The 18,978-nt window shown below is 39.4% G+C and overlaps 1 protein-coding gene across 1 annotated transcript in view; it reads right to left on the bottom strand.

The window, feature by feature from the left end:
* The window catches only part of PDSS2 (prenyl (decaprenyl) diphosphate synthase, subunit 2), a 132,564-nt gene that overhangs the window by 59,234 nt on the left and 54,352 nt on the right, over positions 1-18,978 (bottom strand). Inside the window, exon 2 of the mRNA XM_010003863.1 lies at positions 8,490-8,621. Coding sequence (XP_010002165.1) covers positions 8,490-8,621 — 132 coding nt within the window. The remainder of the gene's footprint in view (positions 1-8,489; positions 8,622-18,978) is intronic.

Here is an 18,978-nt window from a genome sequence, read left to right as displayed (position 1 = left end):
GTGGGAGGAAGAATCTTCATAGGAAAAGGGTGGGCTGGACAGACAGACCGACCTACATTTCTCCAAGGTAAGCCATTCCTACTGCCTTTGCTAGAATACTGAAAATTCCTTTATTTAAAACAAACAAACAAACAAACAACAAAAAGGACATAGTGAGTTAGCCTCACCCTGCTACATAATGCTGAACAGACTTATTTTGAAGAAGATTCGTGTCCACATCCCTGCACACTCTTGGATGAGCTTTGATGCAGTGGCTTTTGATTTATTCTACAATATTAAGGAGAGGACCTTTTCTTATCCAACACATAATTGCTGTATTTGCACATGCTGTGTGTGCTGAAAACAATAAAGAAGATAATGAAGGAAAGTACTGGTTGTAATGAATTAGTAATATTGTTGGATTCGTATTTAGAGTTGATTTTTGTTGTTGTGGGTGGAAGATGATCAATAGGAATAATGCAATCACACTGTATGTTTTTTTCATCTCCTGAGACTCATCTCGTAAACGAGAAGAAGAATCTCACAGGATTTATCCAGGAGAGCAAAAACTAAATAGAATAATTCACAATCATGGCTTGAATATCCTCTCAGTACAAGCTGGGGGAAAACTATGAAGGACTGGGAAACAAAATAATACATTTCTTGAAGATTATAAAAGACACCACTGCTCATATTTTGAGCTATTTTTCCCATTATCTTTCAAAAAATAATTTTGTCAAGGGCATCATACTTCTTAATGTACTTAGATACTGAATATTTTAGGACCATGCATTTTCTCTACCAGTTAATTAGCTAAGGTTTCACAGTACATGCTAGTTGGAATACTGCACCTTTGCTGAAAGCCAGCCTTCCAGAAGATAGGAATAAGAACAGTAAGTCCCAAAGGAAATCATTTTTATGATGAAGAGTCCTAATGTGCCCCAGTAAAGGTAAGGATTGATTGTTATGGCCTATTGTTACTATAATTAGAAGTCAAATACCAATTAGCAGTTCCATTAATAAGATTAATCTCTGCAATATCTGCAGCTGAGACCCAGGGCTTGTGTGCAATAAGCCAATGTGCACTAGAACTCCCAGTTTGAGTATTTACACTAGACAAAAGCAAAAAGCAATGCCTGTTTTGAGGTTTGACTTCCTACATATACTATTGGTCTTACTCCATTTTTCTCATTCCTTGCTTTTTATTTTGTTTAAACATGTTCTACTGTGATTTATATCATTGTTGGGAATAGGTGCAATGCAGCATGAAGTTTCCCAAACTCTGGTTCACAGTTACTCCCTCTGCACTGCACCAGGTCAGGGTAAATATAATTCAGTTTTTCATGACTAGCAAACTCAGACAAGTAGTAATGGAAGAAAAAGCCTTTTTACAGATACAGAAGTATTCTTCGTGTGACAGGAATCCATTATAAAATTAGGCATCATTTAATTACCTCAATATATGAGGGTAAGAAACAGTCAAGTCCAGTCTCCCAGGTGAATATGCTATACAGTTCAAGAATAGAAACTGAAAGAAGGGCAAGCTGTGAAGATGAGAAGTCACACATTCTTTGTATTTTTGTACACCCCAAAATCATCACGTTCATGGTCATTCCTTGATTTTATTTCACTCCAATTTCATCTTTTACAATAACACATACACATAATTTTTTCCACAGATAAACCTATACCATGTAAGGTATAAGGGAGGCTTTTATAAGATGTAGTAGCAACCAGGTCAAGGCAACCTCTATCACACTGAAATAATGCAATTAATCTCACCTCCACCCAAATTTACTCATGTTTGTCATGGCTGATTAGTCAAAGAGGCTTTGTGATGGATTTGCATTTTCCTTTCTCTCTCTTAAAGGGAGACTATCTGATTTCTTTGGGTAGAATCATTAATTAATCCAATCTAGACTTATGTGGAGGCACGTTCCAGTTGTAAAGCACTTAAACAACTATGAAAAATTACAAGCATCTTTAAGCTTGTCTACAGTAGAAAGCATTTGCTGGCCAAACTTTACTGGTGGGCTGAACAAATGAAGGTACAGCTTACACAGGCAGAAGACCTCCTTTGCCAGAGTAACATTCACCTCCCCCTAAACCAGAAGGTAGCCCTTTTTTTCTTACTGTAATCTATTCCAACTGGAGATGTGACAGTCTTCTGATTCAGAAACAGCATCACCATCTCTCAGCTGTTTGCTCACATTCCCAAAGCCAGAGGCTACTCACCAAAAACTGGAGCTCTCTGGAAAAGCAGAGCCCAAGCTGCACATTCTCGTGGAGTATTTATGCTGTTTATCACTCCAAGTGGAACACTTTTTACATTTTCTCAGTCTCCAGAGGTGTGCTCACACCTCATACACTATTACACTAAATACACAAAGCAGAGTATTGCCATTTCAGATCCCTCTCAACCATAAAATCCCAGTACAACAGCAGGCCAAGACACATGCAGAAGTGAAGGCAAAAAACAAACATCCACTTGTGTAAGTCTGGGCAGACTGCAAGTCTCAAAAGCATACTCTGATCAGTACAGAGCCTCTATATTTTTTACTACACTGGTCTGTATTTACCTTTACAGACTGAAGGTGTCCAAGGATCATTGTTCACACAGCTTCCATTCCCTGGAGGCAGCCTGATTGCCTTTCATGCATACAGCAATTAAAGACTGCTCTAACAAGCACAGCAGCACCTCTGCTATGCCTGCCATGGCAGGGGTTTTGGAGAAAGAACAGAGCTGCAGATGGTGAGCTGTCACCAGTGAGAAATGGAAGAGCATCCCCACTAACACACAACAACTTTTGGTGGCACATCCCTAAGAAGACCTTTGTGCTTGTGCTCTCACAGTAGGCCTTAACATAGCCTAGGTTACTAATGCTGAAAATCTTGGGATGAAAAGTTCTTTGGATATTTCAGCCCTCAAATGACACCTATCAGGTTAGATGATGCCATCAGTGTGGCCTCTTGTGAGCTACACGCAGCATTCAACACAGAGCATGAGACGAGAAGCAGGGGGCAGAAAGTTCACTCATCTGTCTAAAACACATTTTGATTATCATCTTGTGAACATGACTATATTCTTACAAGATCTGACCCTCATGAAGAAAGCCAGATGAGTCTGACCTCACTGCTGACTGTGCTTTGAGAAGGAGGTTGGTCTACAAACTACCTGAGGTCCCTTCCAATTTGGATCATCCTCTGAATCTGTATTTACAATCAGCAGTATCTGGTTTATCCTGAAAGGAGGGTATTGGAAGGTTGAATTTTCCCTGAAGATGGGATAAAGCTCTTTGGAATCCAGGGGAAGGAAGGTAAGGCAAAGCTTTGTTTTCATATCTAGCAAAGACAACCTGGGAGTAAGCTAGATGGAACTGCAAGGAGACAGAGCAGTATGTCCTTTGTCCTTAGGGTCCTCAGAATTACAACTATCCCCTCCTGACTTCTTTGCAACCAAAGAAACTTCCAGAGGAAAAGCAACCTATGGATGAATGAACCCTCCAGTTAAGACCTGGTATTTCTTGGAAACCTTTAAGTTTCAAATCTATGTTCCTTTAGAGAAGGTGAGAACAAGATGACTTGGCAGAGCCACAATGACAAAGAGAACATGTGAAATCCGACTGTGTGACCCACATGTGCATGTTACTCCAAAAAAAGGTACCCAGGGCACTTAGCATGAATGCTAAGCTCAATAGCTAATACTCAAGCTTGATGAGTAAAGGATCCATCAGCATAACAAGGAGTTGGCATCTGCTGCTAACTTCCACTTACACTGGGCTTTTGTTGGAAGCAACATCAATACTGGTTCCAAAATCATTACCAAAACTCAAAGTAAAAGAAGTATATGTTCATGATCACCAGCACTACAGTATGACCACCACTCTTGCAAGCAGCAGGAAAAATTCTACTTCAGAGACAAGTTTATAAAGCAAGTACCAGCTTCTTGTAGGAAAGCACGTTCATTTTGCAAGAGATGAACTTCTGGAGCTTTAAAGGCTGCATCGTTCTGAGGGAGAAGAGGCATGGACAGAGTATTGCTCGTACCAATCCAGAAACCCGTTTGCTGGATTTACCAGGTTTTAGTACAGATCTGAAATAGCATTTTCTATATTCCACCCTACACACACAGACACACACTTGCTGAATTTGATAGAATAAAAAGGCCTTTGGCTTGTTAATGACCACAGGATTCACCAGTGTGAATGCACAGGCCAGTTTGACTGAAAAAAAGGGCATATATTTTTTTTTCTGACAAGCATCCCAGGCAATCTGCAGAGCTGACTCAATGGATGTCAGTACTAGAGGGTATTTTTGGAGCTAATGAAACAAAAAAAACCCAAACAACAAACCCAAAAAGATGTAAAACGTGTGAGAGAGAAAAAAATAACTTGCTGTAGTAGAGCCAAGGATACTGAGGCCTGAAGAGATGGCCTAAGCTCGTTCCTCGATGTCACTTGCATTTTAAGCTGCAATATTGAGGCTGCCAGGAAATCATTACTCAATATAAAGCCAAGGAGATGCCTCAGTCCCCAGCCAGCAGTGTCTGGCAGTGCCAGACACCAACCGAAAAAGATACTCCTTGGCTATTTAGTAAGAGGACCCAAGCCAGTCTTGGTACCTTCAACTGTAAGAATCTAGCTCCAGCTACGAAGCATAAAGCTGTAAGTGTTCAGAAACCACATGATCCTGGAGCTTCAATTAAAAACCTCACTTCCAGCAGCAAAGTAAAAGAACAGCAAGATGAATCCAAGTGAGTTTTGCTCTAAAAGAAGGCAATGCAGAGAGGAGTGGCTGACTCCAGTACAATCAGCAGTTTGGAAAAGTGTCTCAAAGCTCTTATGAAGCTCTAGGCTCCGTGTCACACCTCAGGTGTTCTCCGATACTATTAGCATGATAAATGATCATTACTTAAATTCTGCTTAAACCCAAATGTGAATTTTGTTTTCTCTTCATCATGAGAGTAAGAAGGCGTTTCAAGGGAATATGGGATGCATGCTTTGCTTGAATACAGGCAATGACATCAACCCTTACATGACACTGCTTGCATACTCTGTGTGAGAGCTGCACTTCATCATCACATTTGCAATGCTTCTGTAGCCAAGGAAATATTTTCTTAGAGGCTAAGAGACCAGCAGAAAGTTTCAACTTTAGGCAATCTGTCCAGCAGCTGAAATAGAGCTGTTTATCACACTGCTACTTCTCCTCTTCGTCTTCTTCTGGGATTGCTGGGGCTGAGCTGGCAGTAAAGCCAGGTTCTCTCCCCAGCCAACAGGAACAAAGTCAGGTTGCTGGCAACACGACAGGGAGGTGGCTGTACAGAGCCAAGCATGCCAAGCAGGCCTTCCTAACACTTCCCCCCTTATCTTCAACACGGCTCCAAAGGCAACCAACAATTACTATGATATCCTTGCATACAATCACCCCTGTGCTCCCAGCTTAAGGCAGCAGGATCATGTCTCCTGCAAATTATGAAGTGCTGAAGCTGGAGGTAACAGCAGCCAGAGGCAGCACCATATAACTACCCCAGCCCTGTTCCTGGAACTACCTTGACTGTAGCCCTCATTGTTCTGGAAAAGATTGCTCTCTGGGAGCAGCCATCAGTTTTGTTCCATTGTGTAGCAGTAAAAAACAGATGCCAGCTAAGCAGCTAGCTAATCTATTTTTATACATTTACTTAGGTCAACTGTCCCACAAATTGAACTATGAAGAGAACACAAGAATAGGATAAAAAAAAAATGTGGTTTTTCTGATACTCCAAATGTAGCTCTCAGTGTCTCTCTGTTTTAATTACAGTTATTTGTATTGTTTGCTTACATTGTGATTCAAGAATATGAAATAAGGAGAAAAGGTTAAGCAGAACATGCCAGATTCCAGGATGAAAAAGTCCACCATGTTTTTTTTGTTGTTTTCCAGGTAAAATAACTATTGTGCTATTACACCTTCCAGGTCCCAGATTACATTTAGTGGACTATCAGACACAGTGGACTGATGTAACCTGGTGATCCACTGTGGGACTGAGTATTTAAAGAGAGCACAAGAGCTGGTTCCAACACAAACAGTGGGAAAAGAAAGACTGGGCTGGTGCAATCTCTGACAAGTACTGGAACAACTTAGCTCATGCTTGGATTTCAGGAATGCAATTAATTAATCACTACTAAGTACCCTAAAATCAAGTGAGCCATATCCCAGCTAATAGTCCACAATATAACGTTCACAGCACGTAAGTATCAGGCAGTGAAGATGCTCATTACAGTGCCAGAAATAATATTCCCAGTAAAATATTATATATAAAGATGAAGTAATTATATGGCATGGCAACAAAAAGAGCTGCAGTCTACAGCTGAGCTGAAAATCTGTAATAACCTATTTCCAAAAAATACTTTCCAAGGCTAGAAACATTCAGAAACAATAAAGAATTAAGTGTATTTCTTCACTTCATATCACTGAGGGATATACTTTGCCTTTGATATGCAAGTCTAACACACACCATATATAGTTACACTGTAACCAAGATAGCAGACAAAAAAGAACTAATGGAAAACAATGTCCTTTTTTCTTTCCCTTCTTCAGGAGAAAGCAGTTTGTAAAACACTACTTGTAATACACAAAACAATCACTAAAGCCCTTTAAGATCACCATTTTACAAGGTGCCTTTTCTCTTTACTTTATACAATGGAGAAATAAAAATCAGAAATTAGACTCACATTTAAAATTGTGTTTGGAAAAGTACCTTAAAATAAAGAAAGGAGTCCAAAGTCAAAGTCCACAGTGACTTCCACGGAGGGCAAGAAGTGGCCACTATGGCACAAAATGAATCAAACCATTGGTGTTCTTGTGTGCATCAGTTTGCTCATATTTACACCATGCTAGAGAATTCAAGTGTCATTGAAAAGCCATTTAAATTAACAACTCCATAGTTATCACTTTTGGAGACAGACATGAACCTTAAGGGAACCTGTGTGGGTGGATTCCAAAGTGCTTCATTTTTGGAGTACCTTTGTAACTCTGAACCAGATATTATAATGGCTATTGACTTGCTCAAACTTAGATTATTAGGCTAGATTTTCAGCTGGGTGAACTGGCACAGTTCCAATGATGTCCATTTACACCAACTGGTTCATTATTAATTCAAGGTCTTATTTGCTCCTTAATGAAACCTTCCACTAGTCATCTTCCCAATGGCAGTTTTAAAATGCTCAGATGTTACCTTCGTGGTCAGAATCATCATCCTCAAGAACTTACTTACCAAAAATAATCCTTTTCCTCTCCTTTTATGAGGCATACTTAAGGACAACTTTTTTCACCATTTACAGAACAAACTGAAATACCTTCTGTGCCATAATTAACCAACTAGAATTATGCTTTCATACAGCATCATTTGCATATAGATATAAAAATATCACAAAGGGGACACTGAGGGCAAAACAAAACAAGAACAGAATTAAAAGTGCTAAAGGGACAACGCAGCCCTCCATAACAAGCCTCTTTTATAGCACTTTTTTCTTACTGTCATTTCTGTCTGTACTCATTCATACACATTCTTCTTCTTTGTTATTTTAAGATATTACATGTATTTTTAAATGCTGATTTATTTGGTCTTTTCAATTTTAACCTCTGCACTTCTAAACCAATTCAGGATACAACCATGTCGATAAGTTTGTGTCTCTTAATTTAATACATCACAGTGGTCAGAAACAAAATTAACTGAAAACATAGCAGCCTGCTCCCTCAACCAAAAAACACTCAATTTTTCAAAATTACTTCAGTAATTCAATTTTTACAATTTTTCAACCAGACCTAATTTATGACTTCAGTGGAACAGGTAACTGTCAAATATACAAAGGAGAGCAACCACTATTTTTGATCGTTGTTGTTACTAGTTTTAAGTAATTTAAATACTTGAAAAGATATTTAGGAATTTGATGAAGCTGAATTATCTCAGAGCCTGAGGAACCTTAATGGTAGGCTCAATAACTCTGCTGTGGCATGCAGAAGGTAAAAACTTCACAGTGGTGTTTTATGGGAAAATATCCTTCAAAAGGGCTACAGCAAAACTTATCTGCTCAGTCAAACTATTAGTGTGTCACAATTCTGGCTAATCTGACTCTGAAATTTCTAGTAAGAGCACCTGAGTAACACCCAAGTAACTCAAAATGAAAATACTCTTCTAAAAAGATTTCCTAGCATCTTTACTTTTTTTGATTTTGAGTACCCCTCAGCATAAACTTCCAAATAATTACCTTTGTATAAATGTTTTCAATTTGCTTATGCCCAAAAGCCACAAGTAAGAAAAAGGCAAGGATACTGTAAGAGCTAGAGAAAGAGCAAAGAATGGTTTTCACCATGGAAAAACTTAAGAAAACCCCGAGGTGAACAAAGTTTTGTAATGAGGTAAGTAATGATTTTTCTGAAGAGCTGAGCAGGCCACTTAAGCTGCTTTGATACAACCATCAAGTTGCCCATCAAATGTACTCTGGTGTATCTTGCTGAAGAAAGTTACTACATACCTGGAATAAATTCCACTGACCATGTTGTGCTGGAAAGAGAGCTCTGCTGTGCTGGGTCCAGCAGCTTTGGAAATAAGCAACACAACCAAACCTCGCATCTGTAAATTATTTCTGCTGTCATACACAAAACCCCTGCAAAAAGGAAAGAGGGAAAAAAAAGAAGCATGATTTTACACTCTGTTTTCACTGGTCATCACTTTGTCAAGTCTTTAATATTCACATTTGCATGGAAATAAGCTGCAATTATTAATCATGATCTTTTGCCACCCTTTACCTGACACAATTAAAGACTACTATTGCACAGAAAAGCAAGTATTCAGGAATAAATCACAGAATCATAGGGGTTGGAAGGGACCTCTGAAGGTCATCAGTCCAACCCCCCTGCCAGAGCAGGAACACTCAGGGCAGGTCACACACAGCAAGGTATCCAGATGGGTCTTGGAAGGCTCCAGAGAAGGAGACTCCACAACTTCTCTGGGCAGCCTGTCCCAGGGCTCTGTCATCCTCACAGGACAGAAATTTCTCCTCATGTTGAGGTGGAACTTCCTGTGTTGTCAGTTGGTGCCGTTTCCCCTCGTCCTATCACAGGCACCACTGAACAGAGACTGGCCTATTCTTGACATCCACTCTTCAGACATTTCATGTCATGTCAGAAAAGGAGTACTTCAGAATCATAGAATGGTGAAGGTTGGAAGGGACCTTCAAGATCATCCAGCCCCAACCCCCTGCATGGGCAGGGACACCTCCCACCAGCCCAGGTTGCTCCAAGCCCCATCCAACCTGCCCTTCAACACTGCCAGGGGAGCAACCTGTTCCAGTGCCTTCCTGCCCTCATGGGGAAGAATTTCTTCCTGATGTCCAACCTAAATCTCCCCTCTTTCAGTTTAAAACCATTACCCCTTATCCTATCACTGCCCTCTCTGGTGAAAAGAATTCAATGTGTTCTACTGCAATTGGAACATAGAAGCTTCCAATTTGTTTTTTTTTTTAAGTACAAGAAAAGCCAAAAGAAGCCTCATACATGAAAAGAAGAAAAGGTAGAGCCTAAACCTATAACATTCTGAAAGAAAACTGTTTAGATCAGAGTGGTTATGAACAGACCACACAGTACATACATGTACAAGTATATTAGGAGAAGGTTTTGCAGAACTTGAGAGATGCAACATAAAAGTAGAAGGCTTGTTTTAAACAAAAGAAGAGTTTAAAATGCTGCAACTTAAAATTTGGGGTCAGAAAGAAACTGCCCCCCAAAACGTATCTGTGGAAAGCAACAGTAAATTACCACTTTGATACACCAGCTTAGAAATTAATTTATTTTAAAGCCAACTTAGCTTTCCTTTTTGACTGCAGTGTCTCCAAATGTGCTCTTCCTGTCCTTGTCAACCTGCTTTCTACTTTCTATGTTCATTAGTAAGGCTAAACAGCAAGAAGAAAGGATAATACATTACAGATGCTATTCAATTTGTAAACTGATTTCCAATAAAGAAGAGCTCCAATATAATCTAAATATTTGTTAAATAAATCATGTTAAAAACTACACCACAGATTGCTAAGCATTTCAACTCATTTTATTCCAGAGTACAACTTAAGTCCTAATAACTGAAGGAAATCAAAACAGAACTATCTTTAAAACATCTGGATGCAAACCTGAGATGTTGATCTTGGAAGTATGTTGGAATAAAGAAAACAGTGGATGCAACTTAAAAGTTTCATTTGGATTTTTTCTCTGCTTTTACACCATTTCACAATGCAAGGATATCTTCAGTATACTATTTCATTCACACAGAAACATTACAAAAACAGTGATTTAGGTAGCAGCACCCTTCTGTGTGAGAGCTCTTGTGCTACCACAAAACATTCTTGAGTTCTTGAGTCTTTACAACCTTCCCAGGAGTGACGGGGGGGGATGGCCCAAACTACATGTCTCAAACAGCCTCCACTCTGGTAGCTGGTGCTACTGAGCTTGGCCTTCCCACCTGCCCTGATTCCAGGCTGAAACTACCCCCTCCAGAGAAGTCCTTACCTCGCTCTCAGTGCAGCTACAGCCTACAAATGCCACTAGTGATTAACATGAGGAGGCCAGTATGGCTCATACGGCTTTCTATCACAACATTCTTAGCTCTGGTGGGGTCCAATGAGCCAAACAAGGCCATAGCTCCTTTTCTGTGCCTTTGATATCCTCATATACCATTTGCTTCACCTGCAGACGACTGGGCTGGTGAGCCCAGGACAAGGCAGGGGTGGGTGGCACTACACTCCACACTCTCAGCAACATGGGCAGCTGTGGTGTTAGAAAAAGGTATCAATTTCTGCTAAATTTCCAAAAGAGAGGCCAAGCGTGTATGGCTTCAGATAATAACAAGAGCTTGGTTAACCAAGCTGAGGTTTTAAGAACCAAGTGGATACCAAACATGTACAGTCAAGGCTGAAATTTAGCCAAAAGCCAACACTAGCTACCCATCTTAATCTGTAACAATGCAATTAAATGTTACTCTCTCTTAAAAGAGCTGTGAAGTGCAAATAGCAATTAACACAATACCTTGCTAGCTACCTTAAAATAAACCAAATAAAATATTTCAGAAAATCAGAAGAAGATGGGTAACCAATATTTTGATGGAAGATATTCAGCACAGATTTCAGCACGAGATCCAAACATAACTTCCTAAGAAGCCATGCCACTGAGCCATCAGATCTCAGTTCTTCCATCCTCAAAGATCCTTAAAAAAACCCAACTAAAACAAAACTTGAATAAAACAGCATAAGAACCACTAAGAGGAAGATTACTATATAACTTTCCAGAGGAAAAAATATTTTTGTAGACCAATCCAGCTCAGATCTCCCCCCGATGGGCACACACTGCCATCCTGCAACATCCACCTTTATTTTGCTTATTGAGTGGAGAACAAAGGGACAGGAGGTCCACCCAGATAGTGGTCCTATTAACTTGTTAGAAGGGTGTACATGGTGCTTGTCATCAGTATTCTCTGGATTTATAACTTGTGTACCTTTTATTCTCATCAAACACACAACTTTTTCTTACTAGGTTCTAATATACAGTTAACAGAACGCAGCCAAGACAATTAAAACACTTAAAACTCAATAGATTTCTGAAGTCAGAGCCACAATGAACATTAAACTACCCAGGAAAAAAACAGAAAATATCTATAATTAATAATATATAGTGTGTATGTATCCTGTATACAGAATTCATAATTGTTTGTGGTGGAATAAGTACTTCTCTGGCTTGAACTTCAGTTGACCACATTACTCACACACACACAAGTTACACAGATGATGCAGTTCAATGCAAATATATTTCCTCAACACTATTTACAAGTCCATCATTTTTAGAGAAAAGCAGTTTTAGGAAAAATTGCTTTTTTTCCACATATATACTCTGGTAAATTCAGAGTGCTTTGCTGAAGGCAGGATCTCATGAGAAATTAATAACCTTATAAAAAACCAAACAAACAATGAAACCATAAAATACAGAACATTATGGTGATACTTTTAAGAATCAAAACACTTTTTTTTTTCATGCCCAGTGCCCTACAGCTTGCTACTACAAAAGTAGAGAATAAAGTTAATCAGCACAGAATTATAAAGCACCAGCCTTTAAATAAGTCTCTGCCTGGATAGTCACCACCAGAAGCAAAGAACCAAAGTGCTTTTACCTGCTTCAGACTAGGTGAGGAACAGAAGCAGAAAATTACCTGTGCTGAAAATACTCACTTTCACAGCAGTAAGAGAAACAAGTGTTCAGAGATGTTCAGCAATGAATGCCTTGTATTCTTAGCAGAAAAACATTGATGAGAAGTGCAGATGTGGAAGGGGGGAGGGAGGAGAAGAACGGGATATAAAAATTAAATAGTGTCATAACTAGGAGCAACATGTCTGTCAGTTCTACCCTTAATCATAAAGCCTGTGTTGCATATGGTTTGGATGTAATTTTAGACAGCATTTCCTATGAATTACCAGACCAGTATTCAAAGTTTAATTCCATCCAAAACACGGCTGAAGTGGTGCTATTGACATGTAACACACCCACACCAAAGCAAACCGCATCAGACTTGAGACAAATAAAGCCTCCGGTGATCATCTTTTAGACGCTAGAAACTACTGCAGCTCCCTGACATGGCTCCAGGGGTCACATTCACATTCGGAATTAAACTCCCCAGAGATATTTCTGCACGAGCAACAGCTACACAAAAGTCTTCCAGATGGTGCAATTAGTCTTGATGGGTACGTGGCAGGAGACAGGTGCCTCTAGGGGGGAAAAAAAGTGAAGTAAAAGCAACCCAAGTGAAATAGTTCACACACACGCAGGAAAAGATGCATCAAGCCAAGAGTCTTTGGGAAAATTTCTGCTGAACACCACAAGTACAGGCATGAGGTACCTAAAAAGCACAGTACTGCTTATTCTAATTTACAGGCTGGGTATCTTGCAAATGACCCAAGGACCACAGAGCAAAAAAGGAACTGAAGTAAAACACGATTGTACTACTCAGTTTTGAAAAATGTTAAGAATCTGGGGGCAAAAAAGTAAAAAAATAAGAAAAAAACACACACACAAAACCCAAAAAACCCCAAACAAAACATCAAACCAAAATGAAACCAAAACAAAACCCCAAAAAACCACAACCCGAAAAGCATGTACTCTAGATATTATCTGCGTGACAGAATAACCCATTTGAGAACTGGCAGATTCCCAGTTTTAAGTACAGAATGATGTTCACCAAAACAATTCCTCTTCCAGCAGAGGGAAGAAGTGTCTGGCTCCGACACACACTGCGTGACACTGCACAGTCACAAGGGACTCACACCTCCCACTCCAGAGATGACACTGGCTAACAGCTAACGTGCTGCAAGCTACACCTCCTACTACCAGGGTCTGTCTGCTGCAGAGAATAAATCAGGCAAACAGGAGCATTTCACTTCATGCTTTGTGTATTTCTCCACATGTGCAGCCATTTTGGTAGACTTTGCAGTTAAAATATTAATCTCCAATAATTGTCAGGTTTAACTCCATCAGTAATATACACTTGTACAAGAAAAAAAACCACAAACCAACTATTTATTTCAAGCACCATTCATATTTTTCAGCAGTCTTATTTAAATACTGCACAGATTTTAAATTATTTGCATGAGACAAAACCAGCTAATGTTCTTGGCTTTTTTTCTTTTCATTAATTTAAACTCTGAAATGAAACAGAGAGGAAACGTGGCAGTTCCACATACTGTAAGGAAGATATGGACATGGGGATCATTTCATGGTGCCAAATGGGAATAAAAAAGCACAGGCAACTGTGAAGTGAACTGACTCTCTAAGTGGGTGTAGCAGAAGAAAGCATAGCTATGGGTACTAGTGCTAGTTCAAATTTAACCACTGAGAATACAGAACAGATTTCCAACCAAAACAGATGTGGTCAGGTATTCTAGAAGGGTCAAAAAAGAGGTTGTTAAGTGTTTAGTCAAATGTATTCAGTATTTCCCCAGTGTTCTGCCCCTGTCCGAAGCCAATCAAGAGGTGCTGGATTTGCAGCCCTTCCATCAGTTCTCCTGGTGGGCCAGCTGGAGCCCCTCCACCATGGCCCAGCTGTGTGCTCCAGCCTGCTGGTAGGGGCTGAAGTCAACAGATCATTGTCTTCCTCACCTCTGCTGGTGATTTTGCCCTTCCTTTATTAAAGATGTGTCGCTGACAAGATCATTTTGCTTCAGATCAGACACAGGTTGTGTTTACCTACAAGGAAAACAGGGAGACTTGGGGGCCGTGGTCAGGCCTTCCTCTACCTTCCCATTTCAGATGTCAAAAAAAAGGAGAGGGGGGGAAATCACCTGTTCACACAGCTCTAATAAAAAGCAGCTGGGAAAGCCTGTAACACAACCAAAATCAATTACACTGATGAGGAAGATTTATAAGGCTAGGGTAATGTCAGTGAAAACACAGGCCATTTTCAGGCTGAAATACAAAGTATTCTGAAAAAGAAAACCTCTCTATTCAAACTGACAGTCCCAGATGTGACAATATAAACAGTTTTAAACCTGTAACATCTCAGGAAAGTAACATCTATTTTGCTCAATACAGAAGGGTTATTAAGAAGTGCTCACAGTTCCAGGGGCAGGTACATTTGATCAAAAAACTCACAACTTTTAAACAATTAATTATAACTGACAATTCTATATCTAGCACTAGAGGTAAGGCACGGAGCTATTCAGCAAGTCTGTCAGCTCCCTTATTAGAAATGCAAGAGTTCTACCAGCCTCAGGGCTTTTATCCAATTTGCTTTATTAATGTCTTGTCAGAAGTAAATAAGAGAAAAACTCTTGACATACTTTTTAAAAAATGGTTATTAAATCCCTGTATTATAGATGCACTTCTCTGAATCCTTGGAGTCACCATATGACTATATGATCACAGACAAACATGCATATATTTAAATGCTCAGAGCAGTCAATCTTCTATATTTAGTGTATGATACCAGTAGCCTGTAGTGACTTATTTTCACCTGCTGCTCAAATTTCAAGTATATATTAAATGCTCTTCTGCACAATATATATTCAAAACACATTAAAAACCATTCCAATGTCCACAGCTAGAGCTGCAGAAGGAGACCAGCTTTGTCATAATGCATATTTTGAGCACAGTTCAGACAAACTGAAGGAGACAAACCGAAGAAAAACAGGAGACAAACTTACTTCACATGGGGAGAATTCAAAAACAGGATTGAAATTAAATATCCAGCTGACATGAAAACACAAAAGAAAGCATGGTCTGAAAACCATCCGCCATCTCAACTGAAAAGCCCACTGCAGACCACAGATGAGAACATGTACATTTCAGAAACTTATTCCTGGGCTTGGACAACTAAACATCATTTTGTGTAAGAAAAAGTAAGTTTTGGGGTTGAGGGAATTTCTTTACCTGAAAAAGAGGGTTGGGATGGGGCCCATTGCCATTATGTAACTGTCTAGTAATTAAAGGGTTTATCCAGTAAAAACACACCTGTGTAATGGGTCAGGCCAGGCTTGGGGAACTCGATCTTCTCATCCCACTTTGCAGGCAGGTGCTCTTATGGCAGGTTACTAGTGAGGTCTCTATTAACAGCATCCCTCCTCTCCCTGCCTCTAAGCAAACAACAGTCCTCAACCATTAGCTTTGTGAAGCAAATCACAAAACCCACAACATTTCACAGACGAAAGCCAGAGGACTCCTGTGTGAAGAAGACAGACGCCTGTCTCTGCACTGGCCCTTCATCCAAAGAAACTGAAGTCTTAACTTCAGCCAAGTAACTTGCTCGTGTGCAAAAGAAAAATGGTTGTGGCCTACTGAGAAAGTACTTGCCTGAAAGTTACAGGGTTCATAGCTGCACCTGTATAGTCATAGTTGCTGAATAACTTAAGAGACAATGCTGTGTCTGTGCTTCCACTTGGCTAGTCTTAGTTTAAAGCACACTTCATTAATTTTATCCAAGGCCTTCAGTGAAAAGCAGACCTCAAAATGCTTAGTTCACAAAAGTTGGAACATTTTTTGGGATGCAGGAAACTTTATACACTTGGGTAACTTCTAGATCAATGAAGTCTCAGACACCTACTCATCTGGAGAGAGTGAATGAAGATCACTCCATATATGCTTTAAAATACACTCTTATGAAACATAGGTATTAAAGTGTCCCAGAAATTCACATAATGCATGTCTTTAAAATATTGCATACATTCTTCACAACTGAATAGAAACAAAACAAAGAGTATCTTAGTTGGAAGAATATCTTGGAAGGTTGTAGGAGCACACCTTCTAGAACAGGAAGCTTCTGGAGGAGCTCCTAAGATCCTTTCCAACCTGTGTGACACCATGAGAGTAGAAAATACCTGTTCAGTTTTCACAGGATTTAGCTTACAAAAGACAGAGGTTATTTGAATTACTGACATAAAGATCAACTACATACTTGCATATTATTTTACAGTTGTTTTGATGTCCTTAATTCCTTTAGGGTAGGTTATCTCCTAGGATCAATGAGAGAAGTTGCAGTTCAAAAAAAAAAAAAAGGTAACAAACAAAAACATTCTAAACTCCCATTTTTCTGCAAAACTTAGGACCATCTGAGGACAAAGATAAAAAGTTTTGCTTATAAAGGAGAAGGGACAACCATCTTTTTCACTTGGATGAAGACACAGCAACGGTTGAAAAAGTTTCAAAGGAGGTGCTTTTAGGTTGCATAGTCATTTAAGATCTGAAAAGAGCCTACTATAGACATGTAAAAAACCTAGTATAAAAATAAAGGGCAGCTGTAACCAGATATTTCTCTCAAATACATTGATTATTAATTTTAAAATACTGTATTTTTTAACAATAATTCTACAGTCCACCCATCACATCTTATGAGTGGTAGGGACAGGGCAGAAGGGGCTACCTTAAGGATGATACTAAATCACCACATAGAACACAAGCCACCAAATGTATTTTTAAACCAAAAATATGCTGGTTTTTGTAGTCAGTGTTGGACTTGATCTTGGAATGTAATGTGGGTAGCAGGCAAGCTAATACCAAAAAATGCAGTTAGTGTCTGAGTGCAATTACTCTGACCAGCAGCAGCTTGCAGGTCTGGCACCCTTATTTTTCTAACCACAAATACTTAGACAGAAGCCTAATTTTTGTGTGCCTGATGTCTCCATCAATATTGACTCTATTTAAACTCTGTGGGAGGTCTAGCACCCCACTGTCAACCCATATCAACAGGTCTCCTCCAGCACAAGACTGGCTTTTTGTGAAAAAAGGCTCTCCTGGATGCAGGAATACTCTGCAAAATGAAAGCAACACCAGTATTTTTTAAGAGTTCCCTGAATGACAGAAATATGACAAGCTTCACAAGGCTAATGAATTCGGACACCTCTGGAGGTCCAGTGTCACTTCAGCAATATTGTAATTGTACAGCCTGTCATCAAAATGTATTTTCCATTAAATAAACTCTACAAGGGAAATGCAACAATGAAATAGGTCAACTCCTGGCCATTGTCTCCCACTGAGAATGCTCACAGGATGTTTTACAAATGCCTACAGCATAAAAAGGCAAATGTTAATATATATATATTGTCATTACAGAAGGATATAAATACTTCTTTTAACCTTCTCTCTTCAATACTATTTCTAAATTACATCTTCACTGGTCTTCAGCATTACTGACATTAACTTTTTATAAATATTTATTTCTTAAAAACACTGAAGGCTTTTCACTAGCAGTGAATAAGAGGTCCCAGGTTCTGTGCTTCAATGGGCTGTTTTCATTTCAGGAAGTAGCTGAAGCCAAATACACACTAAGAGTCCTGTAAACACAATTCTTTCTTATAAATAGAAAGGAACAGAAATTGTTTTAAGTGGCTGACAAACAACCAGCACCAGTAGTCAAAATGCAGCACCTCTTCTAAAGACCCTACAGGTTTGTCACTCCCTATTGAAGTTAAGTGGCTGTGCACAGCAGAAGCCTTCCAGAAACTGGTGGGGAAAAACACACCTTAAAACACAGTGGAGAATCAGGACATAATGCAAGGCAGTAATATGTACATACAAATGGGAAGAAAAAGTAATAATTGCAGACACTATGACAAATGTATATACTTCTAAGTACTATACACTGAGGGCCTTTCAAGGGTTTATTTCAAGTGAAAAATCAATTTTAAGCCAATAGTGGAGAATACAGACAAACCTAGATCATAACTCTTGTCAGTATAATCTTCATTTTGATGTTCTTCTCTAGATTACTGATTCTAGAGAGCCTCTTCTCAATGAGACCTAGGTGGCTGACACTAATAATTAAGATGAATCTAGGGTTTTACTCAGGTTAGAAGTATTTTCAATGTGATCTCCACCTGAATTCCAGAGTTTTCACTCCTCTGTGACAATATCACTATTGGGCAAGTTTGTCTCAAGAGGAAAAACCTCCATGTACAAAGCTAAATACAAATCACCACAAATACCTGCTCTTTTCCTGGAGCATTGCTAAAAAAATCAAATAAGCTCATTAAATTTATGAAGTCATGAGACAAGATAGAATTCTCAAATGCTGAAAGGAGAAGGCTCTTGGGAGACTTTATATAATGACCTTCCAGTGCCTGAAGGGGCTCCAGGAAAGCTGGGGAAGGGGCTTTTCACCAGAGAGAGCAGTGAGAGGACAAGGGGAAATGGTTTTAAACTGAAAGTGGGGAGATTTAGGTGAGAGGGTAGTAAGGTGCTGGAACAGGTTGCCCAGGGAGGTTGCTGATGCCCCCTCCCTGGAAGTGTTGAAGGGCAGGTTGGATGAGGCTTGTGGAGCCTGGTCTGATGGGAGGTGTCCCTGCCCATGCAGGGGAGTTGGAACCTGATGAGCTTTAAGGTCCCTTCCAACACAAACCATTCTGTGATTCTATGAAAGCATTTTACAGCAAAGCAATTCTTGGGGAAAAAGAGAAAGAAAAAAAAAAAAAAAAAAAAAAAGCAATTACTGGAAAAATTTAAAGA

This window comes from Chaetura pelagica, unplaced genomic scaffold (genome assembly GCF_000747805.2).
Source record: "Chaetura pelagica isolate M959 unplaced genomic scaffold, ChaPel_1.0 scaffold128, whole genome shotgun sequence".
Classification (NCBI taxonomy): domain Eukaryota; kingdom Metazoa; phylum Chordata; class Aves; order Apodiformes; family Apodidae; genus Chaetura; species Chaetura pelagica.
The sequence above is the reverse complement of the archived record's forward strand: the minus strand, read 5'-3'. Positions and strand labels throughout refer to the sequence as shown.